The sequence below is a fragment of the Ziziphus jujuba genome, chromosome 1 (assembly GCF_031755915.1).
Source record: "Ziziphus jujuba cultivar Dongzao chromosome 1, ASM3175591v1".
Classification (NCBI taxonomy): Eukaryota; Viridiplantae; Streptophyta; class Magnoliopsida; order Rosales; family Rhamnaceae; genus Ziziphus; species Ziziphus jujuba.
In genome coordinates this window covers 39,951,136-39,976,843 of record NC_083379.1, presented here as the reverse complement: position 1 = coordinate 39,976,843, position 25,708 = coordinate 39,951,136, and the positions used below count along the sequence as shown (strand labels likewise).

General features: G+C 34.5%; 3 protein-coding genes across 4 annotated transcripts; 2 read left to right on the top strand and 1 right to left on the bottom strand.

Annotated features, from left to right (window-relative positions):
• The first annotated feature begins 1,885 nt into the window (after positions 1 to 1,885).
• LOC107433578 (ABC transporter C family member 3) lies at positions 1,886 to 8,284 on the top strand. The gene is made up of 10 exons (XM_016044877.4): positions 1,886 to 4,713; positions 4,929 to 5,015; positions 5,111 to 5,755; positions 5,838 to 6,002; positions 6,325 to 6,619; positions 6,766 to 6,980; positions 7,090 to 7,395; positions 7,475 to 7,538; positions 7,644 to 7,883; positions 7,980 to 8,284. The coding sequence occupies exons 1-10, from the start codon at positions 2,326 to 2,328 to the stop codon at positions 8,087 to 8,089; spliced, it is 4,515 nt and encodes a 1,504-aa protein (XP_015900363.2). The 5' UTR covers positions 1,886 to 2,325; the 3' UTR covers positions 8,090 to 8,284.
• A 374-nt stretch (positions 8,285 to 8,658) lies between these two features.
• LOC107433482 (probable leucine-rich repeat receptor-like protein kinase At1g35710) lies at positions 8,659 to 11,861 on the bottom strand. The gene is made up of 5 exons (XM_060814282.1): positions 11,711 to 11,861; positions 10,199 to 10,426; positions 9,924 to 10,106; positions 9,374 to 9,635; positions 8,659 to 9,205 (listed from the first exon to the last, which is right to left on the bottom strand). The coding sequence occupies exons 1-5, from the start codon at positions 11,859 to 11,861 to the stop codon at positions 8,659 to 8,661; spliced, it is 1,371 nt and encodes a 456-aa protein (XP_060670265.1).
• A 7,143-nt stretch (positions 11,862 to 19,004) lies between these two features.
• LOC107433527 (ABC transporter C family member 3-like) lies at positions 19,005 to 25,442 on the top strand. Of its 2 annotated transcripts, XM_016044816.4 has the most exons (10): positions 19,014 to 21,794; positions 22,008 to 22,094; positions 22,210 to 22,851; positions 22,935 to 23,099; positions 23,442 to 23,736; positions 23,866 to 24,080; positions 24,197 to 24,502; positions 24,582 to 24,645; positions 24,752 to 24,991; positions 25,091 to 25,442. In XM_016044816.4, exons 1-10 carry the CDS (start codon positions 19,425 to 19,427, stop codon positions 25,198 to 25,200), a joined length of 4,494 nt encoding a protein of 1,497 aa, XP_015900302.3. In that variant the 5' UTR covers positions 19,014 to 19,424; the 3' UTR covers positions 25,201 to 25,442. The 2 variants fall into 2 exon arrangements, with proteins under 2 accessions (XP_048325927.2, XP_015900302.3); XM_048469970.2 differs by lacking the exons at positions 23,866 to 24,080; positions 24,197 to 24,502; positions 24,582 to 24,645; positions 24,752 to 24,991; positions 25,091 to 25,442 and having other exon boundaries at positions 19,005 to 21,794; positions 23,533 to 23,730.
• The last annotated feature ends 266 nt before the right edge of the window (positions 25,443 to 25,708 follow it).

The following is a 25,708-nucleotide window of genomic DNA, read 5'->3' as shown; positions in this document are numbered from 1 at the left end:
ATCTGGGCTTGTTTGTATAGGTCCTCATGGTACACTGGAATATTTGGACGCCAACAAGAATTTTTGGTATTTATACAAGAATTTTGTGTAATGGTTCAGTAAAACAAAAAAACTACTTTTGATAATGGGATCTTGGTGGAAGAGAAGACGAAATTAGTGCTACCTACATCCTCAGACATGTTGTTGCCAGAGATCCAATTGTTCGACAAATCAAGAAACTAAAGCCGGGAAGCATTGAAGAACTATTATTATACGAGAGACCCATTAAAGGAAATAATAGGTCAAGTTTTTGAAGGTGTTCTTTCGATCATGTCCAGATTGGACAGGAATTTGTTGGCGATGCGATGAAGAAGAAGCCAATAAAACCTTAAAAAATAACCCCAAAATATAAAAAACCAAGTAATTGTGTTCGTGTAAATAGCAACATTGAATTTATATATATATATATATATATATTACTATATACGGATTATCCATATCCGTATCAATTTTGCTATATATGTATAAGTCCAAAATCCATATTTTTTTCAAATATACTTACAATTATTCATGTATATATTTTGTGGAAGATCATGAACAAAAAATAATCAAATAAAGGTAGTGTTAAGAATAACAAATAAATATATTAAAATGTGAATTAAATAATATGTGTTAATATTTTATTTGTTAATATATTGATATAAGTTAGTTATGAATAAATAAATATTTAAAATGATAAGTGTTATTAAACATAAATCAATCAAATATAATACATAATATGTAGTATAAAATTTGGTATATTTATTTAATATATTTAGAGTTATTTAATATAATAACGATAAGCTACCAAAAAATTTATTAAATAGTTTACAAGATAATGTTATAAAGATGATAATTTAAATACTCAAACTAATTAAATAATACCAGATCATTTTATTAAATTATTTGATAAACTTTTAAATCCTTTAGTATTATTAATAAATAAATATTTTGTAAAAAAACCATTTTTCATATATTTGTTGGGTGTGACCTTTTTATTTTTTATCTTTTTGGTATATATCTCTAGGATAACATTGAATGAGACACATGTATTTCCTTTTCAATCACACATGCAAAATCCCAAGTTTTGTACTAATATATTTAATTCATAGGATCGTCCCGCAAGTTGTTCTCATTATTTTGTTTATCATTATTATTATTATTATGAATTAATTAATTTTTGTCAGAACTTTAACACCCCTTTAATAAACATTACCATTGGATTTGTGTGGTCAGCAAGAAAATTGACTACTCCAAGTAATTTTTTTATTTTATTATTGATTACTCTAAATAATTTTTTTATTTTATTATTAATAATAAAATAAAAAAATTGCTTGGAGTAGTCAATTTTCTTGCTGACCACACAAATCCAATGGTAATGTTTATTAAAGGGGTGTTAAAGTTCTGACAAAAATTAATTAATTCTTTTTGGGTAGATTTGTTTCAACATCTTGGTGGACGTGATGTCATCAATAAGATCTAGAACCAAAATTATGGTATGGAATATGTATTGTTTCATAAGACTTCCTCCAAAAAAAGAAAAAAAGAAAAAAAAAGACTTCCTCAAAAAATAATAATAAAAAAATTCTCATAATTAGAAAATTTCTGTTCCTTTTTTTTAGTATAAATAAACAATTTTAACAATAATAATTATTTCCTCAACAAACCAAACAGCCATACTAATTCCATATAGAAAAAAAATAACAGAGTGAAACTAGTACGACAAAAAAATTACGATATAATTTTTTCAGCAAAAAAAAAAAAAAAAAATTACGATATAATTGTGGGGCTCTATATGATTTGTTTTACTATACAAAAAATGCAAATCATAATACCAATGATAACTTCTGGTACAGAATCCAAAAAATAATCAATTAAAATCTATTTTTAATTTATATTACTCCAAGTACGGGTCCTCCTAATACAGAGGAGTCAAATCAAAAGTGCTTTTTTTATGGGTCCCTTCTCTGCTCTCTTCTGTGTTTCTCTCTCAGTTTCACCGTTTTCTGGAAAATCACCACCAGACATTATATATATATATATATATAAATTCTTTTTTATATTTTGTCTTGCCTAGCAGTCTCCGTCTTCTGAATCTTGGGCGCCACGTTATCCTGCGCCCAAGGAAAGGCCAACAGGCCTCCTTTGACCCTCTCTCTCTGTTGACTATACCTCTGTGAGCATGCGAATTTCCATATATATACACACTCAAAATCTTCAGCTTCTTCAGTACACATATTAGCAGAGCATTTTCTTTGTTCTTTAAAGTTCAAGAAAAAGCACCCCCAAATAAAAGGCTCAGAATCAATGGAGAATCTTGGTTCATCAAAAAATGGTATGCAAACCTACTTCTCGTTACTAAGGAACTCAGGTACTGACTTCTTCCTTAAACCCATTTTTCTACGTGGGTTTTCTGGTTCTTTTCACCTAGTTTTGTTATTAGTCCTGTTCATCCTGTGGGTTTGCAAAAAAATTTGGGTAGGTCGTGGAGAGGGTACAAAAGAGAGGTTTAGGAGCACCAAAGTTTTGTTGTTTAAACTGACCTCTATTTGTAGTTTGGGTGTTTCTGCGTTTAATCTGACATTGTGCTTATTGTCCTACTTTTATTGGTATAGAAATGGTTGGTCTGAAGAGGGGCTAGTGACCCTTTTGGATTTAGCCCTTAGAACACTAGCTTGGGGTGCTGTTTCTGTTTACTTGCATACCCAATTCTCCAATTCCAGTGAATCAAGGTTTCCATATCCATTGAGAGTCTGGTGGGGTTTCTACTTCTTTATTTCTTGCTATTGCCTTGTTGTTGACGTTGTTCTTCAAAGGAAACACTTTTCATTACCCATTCAATCCTTAGTGTCTGATGTTGTTTCTGTTGTTACGGGTCTGTTTTTCATATACGTGGGGATTTTTGGGAATAAAGAAGGTGAAGATACCTTTTTGGAGGAGCCCCTTTTGAATGGTAGTTCTAGTCTTGATAATAATGCAGAGTCAAATAAGAATAAAGGGGATACGACTGTAACCCCCTATTCGAATGCTGGAATTTTCAGTATTCTGACTTTCTCTTGGTGTGGTCCTCTAATTGCCGTTGGCAAGAGGAAGACTTTAGACCTCGAAGATGTTCCTCAACTTGATCCTGGTGATAGCGTAGTTGGTGCATTACCAGCTTTTAGGAGTAGGCTCGAATCTGAGTGTGGTACAATTAAAAGAGCGACCACACTCATGTTGGTGAAAGCATTATTCTTCTCAGAATGGAAAGAGATTCTTTTTACTGCCTTTCTCGCACTACTGTATTCTGTGTCTTCTTATGTTGGTCCATATCTTATTGACACTTTTGTTCAATATCTCAATGGACAACGCGGCTTCAAAAATGAGGGCTATGTTTTAGTGTCTGTTTTTCTTATTGCAAAGATCATCGAGTGCCTCTCGCAAAGGCACTGGTTCTTTAGGGTGCAACAGGTTGGAATAAGAATCCGAGCAGTATTGGTTGCTATGATCTATAATAAGGGTTTGACCATGTCATGCCAGTCCAAGCAGGGGCACACTAGTGGAGAGATCATCAATTTCATGACTGTTGATGCTGAAAGAATTGGTGACTTTGTTTGGTACCTGCATGATCCGTGGATGGTCATTGTGCAAATTGCTTTGGCCTTGGTGATTTTGTATAAAAATCTTGGTCTTGCTGCAACTGCAACATTTGTTGCGACTGTAGTTATTATGCTGTTGAACATCCCTTTGGCAAGCTTGCAAGAGAAGTTTCAGGACAAGTTGATGGACGCAAAAGATAGAAGGATGAAGGCCACGTCTGAGATTTTGAGGAACATGAGGATTCTCAAATTGCAAGCATGGGAGATGAAGTTTTTATCTAAGATTGTAGATCTGAGGAACTCTGAAACAGGGTGGTTGAAAAAGTTTGTTTTAACTAATGCCATTACTACATTTGTCTTCTGGGGTGCCCCCACATTTGTTGCTGTAGTTACTTTTGGTACTTGTATGCTTTTAGGGATCCCACTTGAATCTGGGAAAATCTTATCTGCTCTTGCTACGTTTAGGATTCTTCAAGAGCCCATCTATAATCTCCCAGACACAATTTCAATGATAGCACAAACTAAGGTATCCCTTGATAGAATAACATCATTTTTCCGTCTTGATGACTTGCAATCTGATGTTATAGAGAAGCTTTCAAAAGGCAGTTCTGATTTGGCAATTGAGATAGTTGATGGAACTTTCTCTTGGGATTTATCTTCCCCAAGGTCAACATTGAGAGATATTAATTTTAAAGTGTCTCATGGTATGAGGGTCGCTGTTTGTGGTAGTGTTGGCTCAGGCAAGTCAAGCTTGCTTTCCTGTATCCTAGGAGAAGTTCCAAAGATATCTGGGACCATTAAATTGTGTGGTTCAAAGGCCTATGTTGCTCAGTCACCATGGATACAGAGTGGCAAAATAGAAGAGAACATTTTATTTGGCAAGGAGATGGACAGAGAAATGTACGAGAGGGTTTTAGAAGCATGTTCCCTGAAGAAGGACTTAGAAATTCTCTCATTTGGTGATCAGACAGTAATAGGGGAGAGAGGAATCAATTTGAGTGGGGGACAAAAGCAAAGGATACAAATTGCACGTGCCTTGTACCAAGATGCCGATATCTATCTATTTGATGATCCATTTAGTGCTGTGGATGCTCATACTGGATCCCACCTATTCAAGGTAATTCATGTTCCTAGTCTAATGCCATTTCATCAAACTAAATTTTCCTTCTAATGTATATGAAAATTGAAAAATCAACTCATATGTATCTGAAGATTCTACTATTGTGGTTTGGCACATGCTTGGATATCCTCCTATTACCTCTGTACTTTTTGTTAATACTAAAACAAATGATTATTTACTAAATATATGTTTTCTTTATACTTGCCAAACAGGAGTGCTTACTTGGCCTTTTGGGTTCAAAAACAGTGATTTATGTTACTCATCAAGTGGAGTTCTTACCTGCTGCTGATCTTATATTGGTAAGCAATTGACAAAGCTTTTCTTTATGATTGCAATTTTTCAAATGGATCATTCTGCTTTTTATCTGTCAGCTAAAACTAATTTTACTTCTTAGGTAATGAAAGATGGACAAATTACCCAATCTGGGAAGTACAATGATATTCTTAACTCAGGAACTGATTTTATGGAACTTGTGGGTGCACACAAGAAAGCATTGTCTACAATCAATTATGCAGAAGCACGGTCAGTTGAAAAAACAAGTATTTGTAAGGAAGATGGGAATTTGGCCAGTCAAAATGAGGTTTTGGAGAAAGAAGTGAGCAGAGATGTTCAAAATGATAAAACTGATGTAGTTGGCCCAAAAGGGCAGCTTGTTCAAGATGAGGAGAGAGAGAAAGGGAGAGTTGGTTTGTCAGTCTATTGGAGATATCTCACAACAGCTTATGGAGGAGCCCTTGTTCCTTTGATATTGCTGGCACAGATTCTGTTTCAGATCCTTCAAATTGGAAGCAATTATTGGATGGCTTGGGCAAGTCCTGTTTCAGCTGATGCAGATCCTCCTGTTGGAGGAACTAAACTTTTAATTGTCTATGTTGCTTTGGCCGTTGGAAGTGCTTTTTGTATCCTTGCAAGAGCTACGCTACTTGCAACAACTGGGTACAAGACAGCCACACTACTCTTTAATAAAATGCATTTGTGCATTTTTCGTGCTCCGATGTCATTCTTTGATGCCACCCCAAGTGGACGAATTCTAAACAGAGTTAGTGAATGATATATTACTGTGTTCTTCTTGTTTCAAAGATGATCAACAATTTCATTAATATGACTTTATTTTCTTGCAGGCTTCCACTGATCAAAGTTCTGTGGATCTGAACATTCCTTACCAAGTTGGTTCTTTCGCTTTCTCTTTAATCCAGCTCCTGGGAATAATTGCAGTAATGTCCCAGGTGGCATGGCAGGTTTTCATAATTTTTATCCCTGTCATTGCAATCTGTATCTGGTATCAGGTATATTTTTTGTCCTGTCTTATTCATGATGCTAAATAAGTTGTTCACAGATTATATATGTGACTCTTAATATTCTTATGCTGCGTTGTTCATTCTTCACCCAAATTACATTAAAATTCAAATCTGAAATATTGATGTTTGCTGCCTTAAATGATATATATTTTCCATTTATTCCTCATTGTTGGTAACTTTTGAAGAAAGAAAATAGGAAGAATTATATTTTCAGCATACATTAATCCAGCTTAACTTAAAACAAGCAATATATAATATTGTAGTATTTATGTCTGAGATTCTAACAATTTATATGGTATAATTTGCGCAGCAATATTACATACCTTCAGCACGAGAATTAGCTCGGTTAGTTGGGGTCTGCAAAGCTCCAGTAATTCAGCATTTTGCTGAAACAATTTCAGGCTCAACAACCATAAGGAGCTTTGATCAAGATGCAAGATTTCAAAACACAAACATGAAGCTGACGGATGGATATTCCCGCCCTAAGTTCAATGTTGCTGGTGCAATGGAATGGCTGTGCTTCCGCTTGGATATGTTGTCTTCTATTACTTTTGCCTTCTCTTTGATTTTCTTGGTCTCTGTCCCAGAGAGAACCATTGATCCAGGTGAGTATTCCCAATATGATAATATTTCTAGTTATTCTTTCCTCTTTCAGAAAGGAAGGGTATAGGACACTAAGTTTTCCTTTTGGTTTTGGTTTAGATTTTGATTCTCCTGTCTTTATTTGTTTATTTTCTTAATTTGTTAAAAGGCATTGCGGGCTTAGCAGTGACATATGGTCTTAATCTAAATATGCTACAAGCTTGGGTTATTTGGAATCTTTGCAATATGGAGAATAAAATTATATCAGTTGAGAGAATACTTCAATACACTAGCATCCCAAGTGAGCCTCCTCTTGTAATAGAAACAAACCAGCCAGATCGTTCTTGGCCATCCCATGGAGAAGTTGAGATTCGTGATCTGCAGGTACTTCCAATTTTTGATTGTTTGTTGCAAGCCAAATATATGTTTAGGGTGGTTCATTTGTATGGTTCTTTGGAATGTTGTATGATCTATGTTGATGAATGCAATGTAGGTACGGTATGCCCCACACATGCCACTTGTCTTGCGAGGTCTCACATGCAATTTTCCCGGTGGAAAGAAAACTGGCATTGTGGGGAGAACAGGCAGTGGTAAATCAACTCTCATACAAACACTCTTCCGACTTGTTGAACCTGCTGCTGGTCAGATTATAATAGATGGGATCAATGTCTCTACGATTGGTTTGCATGATTTGCGGTCTAGGCTGAGCATTATCCCTCAGGATCCAACCATGTTTGAAGGGACTGTAAGAAGCAACCTGGATCCACTTGAAGAGTACACTGATGAACAGATATGGGAGGTGGGTTTATTTCATTTTGATAATAGGAAGTAGTGTTCTATTTCTACATTTTCTTTATAGTTTCTCTAAAATGTTTTAGGCGCTGGACAAATGCCAACTTGGAGATGATGTTCGGAAGAAGGAAGGAAAGCTTGACTCTACAGGTTTGTTTTCATGATCCTTGAAAAATATAAGGTTATATTTTCACTGATTATCAGTTATTCTTCGTACTAAACTTCTGTCAATTTATGTGCCCATGGGTGCTACAGTTGCTGAGAATGGAGAAAATTGGAGTATGGGTCAGAGGCAACTCGTCTGTCTTGGTCGTGTGCTACTCAAGAAAAGTAAGGTTTTAGTTCTCGATGAAGCTACTGCATCCGTTGATACAGCTACAGATAATCTAATTCAACAAACCCTTCGCCAACACTTTTATGATTGTACGGTTATTACCATTGCGCATCGTATTACTTCTGTTCTCGACAGTGATATGGTTCTCCTTCTAAGTCATGGTATGTAACATTTATGGCTGTATGAATTCACTCTACTCTTTTAGCTATCTCTCAAGTTGATTTGCAGTTTTATCAATCATCTTCATCTCCATGCAGGGCTCATTGAGGAATGTGATTCTCCAGAAAGGTTGCTAGAAAACAAGTCATCATCCTTTGCTCAGCTTGTAGCAGAGTATAGTACAAGGTCAAATTCTAGTTTAATTTAATTGTCAAAGCTAGATTCTGTAGAGAGTTTCTTGACAATGACGAAAATCTACCCCTGGAAATCATGTGTACACTGTGCACGATACAGTTTTGCTGTGTGACCAAGCTTGGGTTTACAGATATACACGTATTAATAGTGTATAATCCGGCTGTGGGTTTGATGGATAAAATAAATTCCAGGCCTTATCTGTTAGGTTTCCTTCTTTTTTTTTTTTTTGGGTGTGCCGTTTGCTATTTCTGTAATTTTCAAAAATATGCGTTGCGTGTATTTTCTTGTAAAATATAAACCTTATTAGTTTTTATTGTTTAGTTGAAAGAAATTTATCGAACAAAAGGAAATAAAGACATGAGAACGAACTGCAAATGTAATATAGAAAATTCTAACTTTTCATGATAACAAACTAAATCATGCAGTGTTATAATTAAATCACACATTTACTAAAAAATTAGCACTATTCAAATTATAAAGAAACAGATAGGGAAAACAACTTACCTGCTAACCGAATTGACAATTTTCTTGAACATGAAGCAACAAAGCACCATCCACTAATTTCATTCTCTCCCTCTTATATTAGTCTTTTGCTTTCGTCTTCTCATCATTTTTTGCCGCTGTCCTACTGATCTCGCTTTTTGCAAACATTAACTCAAATTTTCTTGTTGAAAGCACTAAATATCCTATTGAGATTCCTATAACCATCCCACGTTCATACCCGATAAACACAAACTTCCAATCAAGTCCATTTTCACCATCTGATTCTTCTTCTTCTTCTTGATGAAAAATCTCTCCCCCATCCTTTCCACAGTTTTTAGAGATTGGAAATCCACATAATGCCAAGTTTCCTGCATATGAATCACTTTCAAACGTATTGAATTGCTTCCCTGATGGTATATGTCCAACAAGGTTGTTATGGGAAAGATTTAAGAATTCAAGTGATGTCAAATCTGCCATTTGCCATGGAATCTCCCCAACAAGCCCATTGGAGGAGAGATCTAACCCTCCAAGATTTGTCAAGTTTCCCAAATATAATGGAATTGAACCTGCAAGCTTATTATGGGAGAAATTGAGTCCCTTGATTGATTTGAGCTTACCAATCAACCTTGGAATCTCTCCCAGTAAACTGTTACTCGAAAAATCGATTGTTGTAAAGATAGATGTGATGCTCACCAAATCAATTTGCAAATCTTTGATTGTTACCTCTACTTAATGTTTATAATAGGATTCTCCCATCTATTCAAGCTGATGCCTATAAGAAATGTTCATCATGGCGTTGAAATTCTCAATGTACCTTCGAGTCAAAGGTCCATCAAAGTTATAGTGTGAGAGATCAACGATTCTCTGCTTAGGGAAGGAGAAGGAAAAACTGATATTGGGATCACCAATGCCACCATGAAACTTATTTGATCTCAATATAAGAATTGTAGCTCGGGTAGAGACTCCAAGAATTGAGGAAACTCTCCAATCATTTTGTTGTTTCCAAGTTCTAGTATTTCCAATCTCTGACATTTGAACAACTGATGTGGTATTGGCCTTTCCAATTGATTTCCAACCTAGTGAGGTTCATCATTTGAAAGATTGACGTAGGAATATAGCACCCTAAAATTTGTTATTTTGAAGAAGCAAATCCTTTAAAGATGATATATGAACAAAATATGATGGTAATGTCCCATTCAGTGAGTTATTAGACAAGTCCAGAATGTCAACCTTGACATGCCCTCGAATTGGGTGTTTGACGAGCCTAAATCATAAAGCTCAGTCAAGTTAGAAGATTGATTGTGGCAACTGACCAACCAAACGATACAAACCAAGTCATAATTAATAAGCTTTATTGAGTTAACCAAAATTATTTGGAATTTTTCCTGTAAGACGATTTTCAGATAGAGCTAAAAATTGACGCTGACCAACTTTTGAAAGGGAATGTGGGATTGGACCACTGAAATCATCACCAACCAGACTCAAATACCACATATCTTTAAGGTTACCTATGGAGGCTGGAATTGACCCACTGAATAATTTGCAGCCTGAAAGATCCAAATACTGCAGTGACTAATGTTTGTGAACTGTATGTCCAAATGCTGAAGAGAATTGCTCCAACTAGATTTTCAAAAATCACCTGTGAAGTCCCCATTCTCTGAAAGTACAAGTTTTTTGGGGTTTGGAAAAGTAATAATACTCTCTGGGAATTCAACCTTCAAATCGCATTGATTAAGACTTCGAGTGGTCAATGAGGAAGGAAGATTGGCAAAGATACTTGGCTCAATGGAGGCCAAATAAATATGGTCTAGAGCTAACTCTCTTAACTGGGTCAGATTTTGAATGAGAGATTTCGGCACAGAGCTTTCTAAAGTTACACCATTATTGAAACTTGAGATAAAGCGACAAACAAGAGAACGGTGGCCATCATGATTAGAGAAAGTGAAGTTAAGGTGTGTCAAGCTTAATTACCAGTGAACCATACTTCGGCAAAATCTTGGATGTTTGATAATCACTGTGAGCAAGATTGAGTTTCCGAAGATGTTTGAGATGGAAAAAACAACTGTTGGAATAGATTGAACCGCTAAGCCAACTGCAACTCAAGTCGAGGCCAATCACATTTCCTGTTCCATTTTCACATTGAATACCATCCCATTTCGCAGCAATCTGTTCCTTTCTTCCAAGAGTTTGTTTTTGGATAAGTTTTAATTAGTTCCTGCATCAGAAGAGTATACTGAAGCCAAAAAGAAAAATGTGGCCTTGAATTTGAGCAGAGCATTGCTCTGTTGTTGAGGACACAAAGCAGGCAATGAAGAGGAAGATGATGGATAGGTTATGCATGGTTGGGAAAACTTGAGCCAGAAGAAAAGGAAGCTGATTAACCTAGTCATTTTTCGTTTGAAACGTGTGACTTTCTTTTTGGGTTACCTTATTGCCACGGGCGGAAAATTTGAAATCTCTGAAATCTCCTTTTTGTCGTTTGATCTTATAAAGTTATGAAATATTATTAATTTTTTTTTCTTCTCTATATTATTATCTTTGATAATTTTGTGAAATCGAATTGTTTACTCATTTTTCAACCCTTCACTCTATATTTACATATTATCAGAAAAAAAAAATGAAAAAATAAAATAGCCAACAAACCTGGCTGAAATAAGCTACTAACAAGATAAAATATTGCATGCAGCTTTGGTGGCACGGATAAAAAAACAAATTCTCTTGTAAAATACATAAAATCTTTTTATAAAATACAAGAAATAACGAAGAAGATGATAGATATAGTAGTTCAATATCTTTATCTATACAATGAGAATATGGGTTCGAATCATAAAAATATAAAAAAAGATAATTTGTAATGTTAAAAAAAAAATACAAAAAGAAAAAGAAAAAAATAGCCAAAGAAGTTGAAAAAGACTAACTCTAGAAGCCTAATCTATTAATTAATAATTAATTAAACTATTTTAAAAACAATTATGAATTAAAAAAATAATATTAATGGCATGACTTTGTCCTTTTTTTTTGTTATTTATGTATTTATTTTTCTTAATGGAACACTTGAGCCAAAAAAAAAAAAAAAAAAGACTTTTATTATTTGCAGTTAGAGCTTTAACGACCGTGAATGCATCCGATTCCGTGACCAGCTTGGACCAACCTTGCGGCAATGCCACCTGTATAGCCTTCCCAACTGCTTTCAGTTCAGCCACTTCAGGAGCTGGCGTTTTGGACTTGAAAGAGTGAATATGCAGCACTTTTCTCTTGTTATCACGCGCAACCACAGCAAGGTAGCTTCCCCCATTTCTCATAGTCAGCTTTATAACGCCACCCTTCTTTCTTTTGCAGTTGTTAATACGTTAATTGAATTGCTCGAGTCAACAAACACCAGAAAAAAGTACTGTAGATGAATAAATGAATGTCTCGTGAAGAATTTTTGTTTATATATATATATAAAAAAAAAAATAAAATTCCCCTAAATATTCAAGTCCATTTTGATGAAAAATATCTATCAGGCTTTGAATTCCTAAGGTAGTTTCGAAGCAAAGGGTCATCAAAATTATTGTGTGAAAGATTAATGATTCTCAACTTAGGGAAAGGGAAAACCGATCATGTTGGCCCATCTCACTACTAAAAGTTGTAACTCTGGTAGAATTGGTTATTTTCAATGTTTTTTTTTTTTTTTAATCTATTATTATTATTTATCATTTATAATAATTTTTTTCATTTTCAATCATTTTCGGTGTTTTAAACCACTAAGGATAACATTAACTAATCTAATCTTATCTTATCTGAATGTTGTTTTCAATATCTGATTTTTAATTTAAATTTCTGACATTTGAATAACAAATATGATAATTTCTTTTTTTCTTTTTTTTTTTTTGAATAAATAACAAATGTGATATTGCCCATTTGATTTCCGTTAAGACCATCATTTTCTCTTAAACCCGTTTTGGTACCATGAAATTTATTCGTATATATTATCCAGCAATTTATTACACTGAACTGATTATATATATTAAACTATTTTAATTCTAGCCTAATCAAATTGCACTTTAATTTAATTTAATTAGAGGAGATTTGAAGTTGTGTAGTCCATGGGCGGATCCACGTGAGCCAGGAGGCACGTGCCCCCCTCAGATTTTTCTGCCTTTAATTTTTCATATCTGTTTTTAATTGAGTTTTTCTCTCGTATCTCTCTCTCTCTCTCTCTCTATATATATATATATATATGTATATATATTTCCCTTATATTTGTTTTTGAATAGTTTCTCTTATATTACTTAAAATAACTGAAATATTTATAATTTATCTGGGATATTTTTAACAACATATTTATTTAATGAATATTTTAACAACATACTTATTTAATCAACATGTTAACAATATAATTAATATTTTTAATACAATATTTATATACCAGAATAATAATTTAACAAATTAATTTAGTTAATGACATAAAGATACAATTCAATTATTTAACTTTTTTTTTTAAATACACTGAATTTAAGTTGCAATTTTTGTTTTTGCTCTATTACACAATATTTTTGTTGTTAACTTTTTTTATTTCCTGGCTTTCAATTACTTTATTTGTTTAAACATAACAAAATTAAATTTTTATTTTTATTTTTCCTTAAGGAGTATGCTTACTTTATTTTTATAAATTTTCGATCAATTTAATGTGTATTGTCAAAGCATTGATAATATAATTAATTGGATTACAACGTAGCAAATTTTTTTATCTTTTTATATATTTATATCTCTCTATGTCATAAATTAAAATATAATATAAATCTTATTATATATCATGGATCGCCTTTTGAAAAAATTATTTAGATCCGTCATTATTAGTAAAGTCCCATCCAATTCAACTCCATTGTTTAAGATTATTAACAAAAAGACAATGACGGAATTAGATGATGAGGGATCCCTAAATGGTCCCTCAAGCAAGTTGGATTGAAAGGTATAGTGTCTTAAAGCTATTACATGGAAACTGCTATCCAGATTACCAATGCCACTATGAAACTTATTTGATCTAAATAAAAGAACTTGTAGCTCGGGTAGAGACTCTAACCATTGAGAAAATCTCCAATCAATTTGTTGTTTCCAAGATCTAGTACTTCTAAGCTCTGACATTTGAACAACTAATGTGGTATTGGCCGTTCCAATTGATTTCCATTAAGACCAAGATTTCTCAGCCTGCATCCCATCTGCGAATGTTGTAGGGATGGTTCCTCGAAATTTATTCATATGCAGGTCTAACACTGAAGTATATTCACTCAAGTTCCCCAAACATTATGGAATTGCACCAGTCGTGCTGTTTAATCAAGGATTAGAAGGCTATTCATGATGCAAATAGAAGACAGGGTCTCACCTTTCAATTGATTGTTTGAGACGGAAAAGATAGTGATCATGTAATTAGGTCTTGAGGGAACAACAAGAAGTCCCTGAAGCAAATTGGAATGAAGGTCTAGAATCATTAAGCTATTCCATGAAATTGCCCCACCAGTCTTTTCCCACATCGGGCAACCAATTGGGTACATTCCTTTGAATTTTGCTTTTAGATATGTTAAAGATTTTAAAATTTTTCAGGACTCTTACGAAAGTGGGAAAGCACTGATGTTGCAAGAAAGACAAAAACAATTCACTACGGATGAGCAAGGAAAAATTGAGTGTAGTGTTAGAGGTAGATGATTGACTGTTATATGATAAAATTTAATTTAGTGAGATTTTGCAACTTCAAAAACACATACTCAACTCCAGAAGTGAGATTTTGCAACTTGAAAAACACATATTCAACTCCAGAACCCCATTCAAATTGTCTGATGATAGATCTAAGTTATTGAGGTTTATCATTTGAAAGATTGACTTATAGATGGGTCCACAAGACTTGTTGTTTAAGTAACAAATACTCTAAAAATGACATATTAGCAAACCACGGTAAAGTTCAGCGAGTTATTAGACAAGTCGAGACTTGTCAGTCTACATAGGCCACTTATTTACGAGGAATGGGACCCTCACATAAATACCTCAGGCAAGTTGAAGATTGATTGTGGAAACTGACCGACAAAATCATTTTAACTCAAAAACATACCAATAAGCTTATTGTGTTGAACAAAAAATCTAGAACTTGTCATGTGAGACGATTGTTATGGATAACTAAGAGTTGCAGCTGGCTAAGTTTTGAAAGTGAGTGTGAGACTGACTCGTTGAAAAAATAGAAAAATCATCATTAAGATCCAAAAATCCACATTGCTGTGAGGTTTAATGTTATGAAAATATGATAAGAATAATAGTAATAGAAGAATGAGAAAAAAAATAAAACATACAGATTTATGTAAAAAATTTTTAACGGAAAAAAAACCACAGATAAAAAGAAATGCAACCTTTATCGAAATAATTGGTACAAGATGTGAGCAAACATAGTGGTTACAAAACTCAATACTATCGAAAACCCTAAAATTGTAAACATATACTATGGAATAAACCTAAAACCAAATCAAATAAAAAATAGGTTGGATCGGCCCGTACCTTTCGATCTCGGACTTATCGACCCTCGACCTCTACTACTATCATAGAGCCCCAAAAAAATTTCACAAAATAAATTTCACCAAATTAGTCGCACCACAAGTTTTTCGTGTTGAGCTAATTAAAATTCGGATCACCAACTCTGATATTTAATATATCAATTGGACTTGGAACCTCAAGTCATCAATAAAGACTAAAAAACAAGCAATTATAGATGAATATTAATGCCAATGACAATGACAATGAACAAGGAGCAAAACCAAGATAAGTACAAAGCAATAAGTTCCTTTTATTCAATGATATCTCAATATCAATGCTAATTTCCAAAAGATGCAGAATCAACTCTTTGAATTTCTACATAGGCATTGCTTGGACTGCTCCTACAATCACTCCTATAATTGTGTTTTTTGTCTATTTTAAGCTTTATAAATAGAGATAGTTAATTGTGTTTTTATTTTAATCATATTCAGAAAATTTTTCATTGCGGATAAAGGGGATTGAAATAGATTGAATTTAAAGCGTGCTGCTTGTAAATTTCAGGTTTACTCTCTCTGAATTTTCAATTTTGATTCATGACATAAAGATAGTTGAACCTGTATTAGCCAAAAGAAATAGTCAAATGAATTGCTTATCTTATGGCAGAGTACAGTACAAGATAAAATTATAGTTCCATTTAATTATAAAAGCTGGATTCTATTGAGATGAGTTTCTTGACAACGACGAAAATCTTCTTCCACTGATTATTGCAATCACATTCGGACTGTGCACGGTATATGTAGACTGCATATATAGTTACGCTGGATGAGCCATACTAGGGATTAATAATCATGGAGTTAATAGAAATATATAGCAAATTCTAATTAACAATAACAAACAATTGAGCTAATCAAATTACGTGCAATAATATAAAAAGGAAAAATAAAAAAACAAAACATTACAAAACGGTACATATTAACGCTTTTTGTATGTCATGTGATCTACAAAGTTTGCATTCAATAGGGAAAGGATAAAATGAGAAACAGTACGTAAGATTTGACTTTCATAATTTGATAAGAAAAGAAATTTGGGGAGTAGAAAAATAGCAGAAAAATAGGTTGAAAATAAATATATTATAATATTTGTTTATGAATTCAAGTCGTTTTAAAACCCCGAATCTGGCCTTAACCATCATTTGTCAGGGCTATTCTAATATGTAGATTAGCTTGTGTACTTTCCATTTTGCCCGTATGTAATTGACTTTTAATCCTTAAATGCAAAGCCAATTATATGAAAATTGGAAATGTTACGGGAGTTGTTTTTTATGGCTTTGTTTTCTAAAGCCGACTGTTTTGAAATATTCTTATTAACATTATTTTTATGTCTTTACCACCAAAAAAAAAAAAAAAAAGAATATATATATATATATATTATTTTGACTAAAATGTATTTTAGTATCTTTTATCTTTATAAAAACTGTGAAATTTGAACATTTTCCATTTAAAAGCGGTCATGTGCTACTCACATGATCAATAAATTGTCACCACTGTCGCACTGTCCGACTGTTCCAAAGTTGAGACCTCTCTCACAGCCCCGACGAAGACTGTTCCTCATCCTTGCCACAGTTTTTGGAGATTGGAAATCCACATTATCCCAGTTTCAAAATTTGTTGAGTTGCCCAAGGATGATGTAGATCAGAGAAAGAGACAGAAGTTGAGTCATTTGAGTGATTTGAGCTTTCCAATCATCCTTGGAATCTCTCCCCAACATTTACTATACACAAGAAATTGATTGTTGTAAATATAGATGTTATTCTGACCAATTCAAATTGCAAATCTTTAATTATATGAAGCTCCGTTGAATAATCTTTATAATAAAGTTGTTCCGTATATTGTCAAGCTCATTACTACACTGGAATCTTTTCCCACATCATGACAACCAATTGGGTACGTTCCTCTTGAGATTTGATTGTTAGAAATGTTATAAGATTATTTAAAGTGCTGATTTGGTATTGTTTATGCCTTAGGTTTTCAATGTTTTTATTTTTTATTTTAATTTTAATTTTTGAAGTTTTTATTTTAATTGTGTATAAAATTGGCTTATATGCTTTAAATGATAATTTGATTTCTTACCACTACAAACTTAAAAAGCACGCTACCAGATTAGAAAATAAATAAATAAGCATATAAAGATTTCAAACTGTTTAGGGAAATGAGCCCCATTTTGACAAACGTTTATCTTTCTGTCAAAGCAAGGCAAAGAATAATAAATTTAATTGACATTTTACAACCTTGACGGCATTTTCAACATCAAAAATCCACTCAAATGACGAAAGATACTTAGGACCATCATTTCAAAGGTTGACCCATGTGCACTAAAAAAAACTTTCTTATCCCTTTTATTTTTTATTTTTTATTTTTTTATTTTTTTGAATTAACATTATATTAGCAAAAAAATGGGCAATATATGTCGCCTTCCCAATTAGTGACTTGAAAGACAAGTAGGGGAGATGTATCAATTTTGATAGTAATAATTGAATTTTGTCTTTAGCTGAAAGGAAAAGTCAAATAAATTGCAGCCACAACCAAAAATATAGTCTGCAGGATATTAGTTAAGCCAGATGCTATATATTCCAGGTCTTTGAACTCATGTTTTGGGGTCCTTTTGTCTCCCACTGTCATCGAATCTTGAGACTAGCATATGTGAAGGAAAAGAAAAAAGGAATCTTATATAGTCAAGCACGTTTTTTTGGAAAGTTATGCACCATAGACAATCAAATCAATTTGAAGGTGGGCTCTTTATGAATAGTATAGCTTAATTTCCTTATATTATTATTTCTGAAGAAAAATATCAAACAAAATGTACTAAAGTTGTCTTGTTTTATTTGTACTTTAACAAGAAAAAGTATCGAAATTTTACGTGGCCTGAAAATTATGACCCCAATTGTTATTATTATTACTATTATTATTCTAACGCATGTTTTTTAACTAGTTTCTTTCTTACATTGTCATGCAAAAGTCAGTATTGCTTGTGGGGGGATCTAAAAGTTTAATAGATCTATTTCAAACTATATGTTTGATTAATCGGACCTATTTCCTCCAGTTGCACTTATGACGTTTAACTTCTTTTGTTATCATTATTTTTAATAAATGAATTGAAAAAATATTATGGGAAAATTCCTTATAATTTTCAATTTTTGCTGACCATACACATCCGTTAAAAAGTTCTTAAAGCAGTGTAATCATGATGGAAAATACTCATTAACTTAACATGGGAGTGATGTATCCACTTAAGAAACCTCTCATATTTGATTTATAAATGAAATTAAATTTGATTTTTCATTAAAGAAAAGAATTAACTTTCATTCTTGTACCATTATATAGAATTCATCTGATATTTTTGATTCTGAATTAAAAATTAAAAATTACATTATACAAAGTTTCACATGCGGTATAACTTTTACAGTGTTTAAATTTGTGCATTTTGCTCTTTAGTGGATCTAAGGTCTAGAAATCGATGTCTACAATTTCGCATGTATGGAAACTCCCTTAAAGATTAAAATTATCAAAAAACTCTAAACCCATGTAAAAACCTTAGACCGCTGGAAACCACCTTCGACCACCACCCATCACCACGACTTCACACGAATTGACCAGCCAACCTAAGTCCATTGACCACCCTATCTCACCTATTTCAACCTTTTCGAGTCCATATCCGGTGTTCGTTCATCTAGATTCTCCCAAATTTAAAAAATCCAAGTTTCACATCGGCTTTTTAATAGTTTTTTAGCCACTTGCAATGTCTTTATAGCAAGGTGAACACTCTGTTATGATGACGAAACACTCGTAAAAATCTTAATTATCCAAAAGATGGAAAAAAAAAAAAATGGGAAGTCTGAAGGGCCCAAGTACATACAAATCGCATTCTTATTAAAACGTGTTGTTGACTCCAAGCAGAGAAGCCAAAAATCCTCACTTGTGCTGGGTCGCTTTTTCTCTCTGTCCCTGTCGCTGTTACTGTTACTTCCCGCCTTTCCTCGAAAATCATCGGACCACTTTCGTCTTCGCTCTCTTTTGCTCCTCCTCCTTCCTAGCAATCTCCGTCGTCTGAGTCTTGCTCACCACGTTATCCTACGAACCAAGGTTATCATAGCCCACCTTTGACTCTCTCTCTCTGTCTCGCACACTCTTTGTGGAAAGTTAAACTCTCTTCCATACATATAATTTGCATATATGCACAAAAATCTTCATTTGATCAATAAAACAAATTTAGCAGACTATATTCAGACACTCAATATTATCTCTTGGAAAGCAAGCACCCCATTAAAGCTCAGAAATCGATAAATAATCTTGCTTCATCAGAACATTGATATGAAAACCTTCACGTATTACTACTCGTTAGTAATGAAAATTTCAGGTACCGATTTCCTGTTTCAACCTGTTTTCCTTCGTGGGTTTTCTGGTTCTTTGCACCTGGTTTTGTTATTTGTCCTGTCCATCTTGTCGGTCTGCAGCAAATTTCGGGTGGGTAATGGGGAGGGTACGAAACAGAGGATTAAGAGCACCAAAGTTCTGTTCTACAAACAGACTTTCATTTGTTGTTTGGGTATTTCGGCGTTTAATCTTGCATTGTGTTTATTGTACTATTTTTATTGGTATAGAAATGGTTGGTCTGAAGAACAGCTAGTGACCCTTTTGGATTTAGCCCTTAGGACACTAGCTTGGGGAACCCTTTCTGTTTACTTGCATACCCAATTCTCTGATTCCGGCGAATCAAAGTTTCCATATTTATTGAGAATTTGGTGGGGTTTCTACTTCTCCATTTCTTGTTATTGCCTTGTCATAGACATTATTCTAGAAAGAAAACACGTCTCTTTACCCACTCAATCCTTAGTGTCTGATGCTGTTTCTGTTGTTGTGGGTTTGTTTTTGGTATACGTGGGGATTTTTGGGAACAAAAAAAGTGGAGAGGCCTTACTGGAGGAACCTCTTTTGAATGGTAGTGCTAGCGTATGTAATACTGCAGAGTCCAAAATCAGCAAAGGGGATGAAACTGTAACCCCTTATTCAAATGCTGGAATTCTCAGTATTCTTACTTTCTTTTGGCTTGGTCCTCTAATCTCCCTTGGCTATAAGAAGACATTGGACCTTGAGGATATTCCTCAACTTGATCCTGCTGATAGCGTAGCTGGTGCTTTCCCAACTTTTAAAAATAAGCTTGAGTCCGAGTGTGGTACAATTAACAGAGTGACCACACTTAAGTTGGCCAAAGCATTGCTATTCTCCTCATGGAAGGAGATTCTTTTTACAGCCTTTCTCACACTAGTGTACTCGTTGGCTTCTTATGTTGGTCCCTATCTTATTGACACTTTTGTTCAATATCTCAATGGGCAACGAGAGTTCAAAAATGAGGGCTACACTTTGGTTTCTGTATTTTTCATTGCAAAGATGTTCGAGTGCTTTTCGCAGAGGCAGTGGTTCTTTTGGGTGCAGCTGATAGGGATAAGGATGCGGGCAGTGCTGGTTGCGATGATTTATAATAAAGGTCTGACCTTGTCATGCCAGTCCAAGCAAAGGCATACCAGTGGAGAGATTATCAATTTTATGGCAATTGATGCTGAGAGAGTTGGTACCTTCTGCTGGTACTTGCACGATCCATGGATGGTCCTTGTGCAAGTTTCTTTGGCATTGTTTATTTTATATAAAAATCTTGGTATTGCTGCAATTGCAGCTTTTGTTGCAACTGTAGTAGTTATGCTATTGAATGTCCCTTTAGGAAAGTTGCAAGAGAAGTTTCAGGACAAATTGATGGAGTCAAAAGATAGAAGGATGAAGTCAACGTCTGAGATTTTGAGGAACATGAGGATTCTCAAGTTGCAAGCATGGGAGATGAAGTTTCTGTCAAAGATTATTGATCTCAGGAATGTTGAGACAGATTGGTTGAAAAAATTCCTCTACACTAATGCCATAACCGCATTTGTCTTCTGGGGTGCTCCCACCTTCGTATCTGTGGTCACTTTTGTTACTTGTATGCTTTTGGGGATCCCACTTGAATCGGGGAAGGTCTTATCTGCTCTTGCAACATTCAGGATCCTACAAGAACCCATCTATAATCTTCCAGATGTTGTCTCCATGATAGCACAAACTAAGGTATCCCTAGATAGAATTGCATCATTTCTTTGTCTCGATGAATTGCAATCTGATGCTATAGAGAAATTACCAAAAGGGAGTTCTGATACAGCAATTGAGATAGTTGATGGGGCTTTCTCTTGGGATATATCTTCTCCAACTCCAACATTGAGAGATATTAATATTCAGGTATCTCATGGTATGAGGGTTGCTATTTGTGGCAGTGTTGGATCAGGAAAGTCAAGCTTGCTTTCCTGCATCCTAGGAGAAATTTCAAAGATATCTGGAACTGTAAAATTGTGTGGGACGAAGGCCTATGTTGCTCAATCACCATGGATACAGAGTGGCAAAATAGAAGAGAACATTTTATTTGGCAAGGAGATGGACAGAGAAATGTATGAGAGGGTTCTAGAAGCATGTTCCTTGAAGAAGGACCTGGAAATTCTCTCATTTGGTGATCAGACAATAATAGGGGAGAGAGGAATCAATTTGAGTGGAGGGCAAAAGCAAAGAATACAAATTGCACGTGCCTTATACCAGGATGCTGATATCTATCTGTTTGATGATCCATTTAGTGCTGTGGATGCTCATACTGGATCCCACCTTTTCAAGGTATGCACTTCATCAGACTGGGAATTGTTTGTAATTTATATTAACAAAAAAAAAAAAAATTCTACTCATATATGTATTTGACGTCATTAAAAGTGGGGCTTTAAGCACACAGTTGAATATCATTGTATTGTCTTTTACTTGTTATCAGTGGTCAATACTAAAAACAAATGAACATTTTACCAAATTTATGTCTTCTTGATACTTGTCTAACAGGAATGCTTGCTTGGCCTTTTGAGTTCAAAAACTGTGATTTATGTTACTCATCAGGTGGAGTTCTTACCTGCTGCGGATCTTATATTGGTAAGCAATTGCTAAGGTTTTATTTTATTATTTTAATGTATAAAATGGGACATTCTTTTTTTTTTTTTTTTTTTTTTTCAATGTATGCAAGCCTAAGCTTAATCCTTATTATTAGGTCATGAAAGATGGAAGGATTACCCAATCTGGAAAGTACGATGAAATTCTTAATTCAGGAACTGATTTTATGGAACTTGTGGATGCGCATAAAGAAGCCTTGTTGACAATCAACAATGTAGAAGTGCAGACAGTTGAAAATGTTAGTGTTTCTGAGGAAGATGAAAATTTGGCTTGTACAGATGAAGTTGTGGAGAAAGAAGACAAAAATGCTCAAAATGGTAAAACTGATGTTGCTGGGCCAAAAGGGCAGCTTGTTCAAGAAGAAGAAAGAGAGAAAGGAAGAGTCGGGTTATCAGTCTACTGGAAATATATCACAACAGCATATGGAGGTGCACTTGTTCCTTTTATATTGCTGGCACAGAGTTTGTTTGAGATTCTTCAAATTGGAAGCAATTATTGGATGGCTTGGGCAACTCCTGTTTCAGAGGATACAAAACCTGCTGTCAGAGGCAGTACGCTGTTGATTGTCTATGTTGCTTTGTCCATTGGAAGTTCATTTTGTGTCCTTGTTAGATCTTCACTACTTGCAACAGCTAGTTATAAGACAGCCACTCTACTCTTCAACAAAATGCATATGTGCTTATTTCGTGCTCCAATGTCATTCTTTGATGCAACTCCAAGTGGACGAATCCTTAACAGAGTAAGTTTTTAGAAGATGTTATGCATAATGCTCGATTTGGTCTGATGTTATAAAATATTATTGAGGCTTTGAAATTTTTTCAGGCTTCTACCGACCAAAGTGCAGTGGATCTGAGCATTTCAAGTCAAATTGGGAACTTTGCCTTTTCTTTCATACAGCTATTGGGAATTATTGCTGTAATGTCCCAGGTTGCATGGCAGGTTTTTGTAATTTTTGTCCCTGTGGTTGCAGCCTGCCTTTGGTATGAGGTATAACACTATCTTTTTTATTAATGCTCAAGTACATATTGATGAAATGATATTGCCTCATGACATCTAACATTGCTTATTCCACTATTTATGCCATGGACATTTTACACCATCTTAGATCAATGATTAAATCTGGTTAACATATCTTTGCTGTCTTAATAGCACCGTATCTTTTGCAATTTTCGCCTTAGTTGTTGGGAATTTATGACGAAAGTAAATAGGAATAACCATTTCCAATATGCATCATCTCGCCTAACATTAAGATAACCAACAATGTATTATCATATTAATTTTGATATGGATTCTCACAAACTCACAATTAATATCATATAAACTGTGCAGCAATATTACATGTCTTCAGCACGAGAACTATCTCGGTTATGTGGTGTCTGCAAAGCTCCAGTGATTCAAAATTTTGCTGAAACAATTTCAGGTGCCACAACCATACGGAGCTTTGATCAAGACACAAGATTTCAAGATGCAAATATGAAACTGAGTGATGGTTATTCCCGTCCTAGGTTCCATTTTGTAGGGTCACTGCAATGGTTGTCCTTTCGCTTGGATATGTTGTCTTCTATTACATTTGTAGTCTGTTTGGTTTTCCTGATCTCTATCCCACAAGGATCTATCGATCCAGGTAAGTAATTCCTATATGCTATTATCTTTTGTTTCCTCTCTCTTCTTTAGAGGAAGGGTGAAGGACACCAGATCATTTGTTTCCGTTTTATTTATTTTATTTTTTTCAATTTCTAATTTGTTTTTAAAGGCATTGCTGGCTTGGCTGTAACATACGGACTCAATCTAAACATGTTACAATCTTGGGTTATTTGGAATCTTTGCAATATGGAGAATAAAATTATATCAGTTGAAAGAATATTTCAATATACTAGCCTCCCGAGTGAGCCTTCTCTTGTAATAGAATCAAACCAGCCAGATCAGTCTTGGCCAAGTCATGGAGAAGTTGAGATTCATGATCTACAGGTACTTTCATCTGTTGATTGTTTGTTTCAAACCAAATTTATTGTTGCCTTTTATGCCGGGTAGTTCATTTGTAGGGTTTTGTGCAATGGTAAATAATGATAATGAATGCACTATAGGTCCGGTATGCACCACACATGCCGCTTGTCCTGCGGGGTCTTACATGCACTTTTCCTGGTGGTAAGAAAACTGGCATTGTGGGAAGAACAGGCAGTGGTAAATCAACTCTCATACAAGCACTCTTTCGAATCGTTGAACCTGCCGCTGGTCAAATTGTAGTAGATGGCATCAACATCACTTTGATCGGACTGCATGATTTGCGGTCTAGGCTGAGCATCATCCCTCAGGATCCAACCATGTTTGAAGGGACTGTAAGAAGCAACCTGGATCCACTTGAAGAATACACTGATGAACAAATATGGGAGGTGGGTGGTCTTGTTTCAATAATATGAAGATATTCCTATTTCTACATATGCTTTATAACTACTCTATAAAATGTTTTAGGCCTTGGACAAGTGCCAACTTGGAGATGAAGTTCGGAAGAAGGAAGGAAAGCTTGACTCCACAGGTTTGTGTCTGGATTATTCAAACTACAGCGTTGCATGTGAAATTTTTGCACTAGTTTTCTGTTTTGTCCTGAAGTTGTATCACTGATATTCACATGGATATTACAGTCACTGAGAATGGAGAGAATTGGAGTATGGGACAGAGGCAGCTGGTCTGTCTTGGCCGTGTTCTACTAAAGAAAAGTAAAGTTTTAGTGCTCGATGAAGCTACAGCATCAGTTGATACAGCTACAGATAATCTAATTCAGCAAACGCTTCGTCAACACTTTTCTGATTGTACGGTTATAACCATTGCACATCGTATAACTTCTGTTCTTGATAGTGACATGGTTCTTCTGCTAAGTCATGGTATGACCGGATGAATCCTTTCTACTTCTCTACTATAATTACCATCTCGAAGTTGTTTTATATGCAATTTTCTCATTGGTCTTGATGATTTCCTTCCAGGGCTTATAGAAGAATACGATTCTCCTGCAAGGTTGCTCGAGAATAAGGCATCATCCTTTGCTCAGCTAGTGGCAGAGTACAGTACAAGGTCAAATTCCAATCTTGAATAGTTTGGTTGCACGTTTAAGTGTCCAAAGCTAGATTCTGGAGATATGAGTTCCTTGACAACGACGAAAATCGACTGGTTGCAGCAATTACAAAAGTATCGTTTTGGTCTTTGTGCTAAACCGTGGTGATCATAGATATTGATTGTCTAATACGGTTGTAGTTTTTAAAGTAGAAACAACGCCTTATTTGTAGTAGTAATAATAATAATAATAATAATAAAAAGGACAGTTTTAAATGTTTAAAATTGTTTTCTGTTTTGCCTTCCGCTGTTTCTGTGCTACTTCATAAAAATTAGTGTTACGAGTAGTTTATTGTGTATGACAGCAATGTTGTTTACTGCGTTGCAATAAATTAAGTTAATTTGCATAAAAAAGATAACTTTAACATTGTTTATTGCGTCAAATCCACTAAAAATTCTATGCTGTAAGTGTCAAGTAGATAAGACCCACATTCCACAAAGCATTTCTAAAGAAATCCCCAAGTGACATCCTCTGAAAATCCCCTATTATT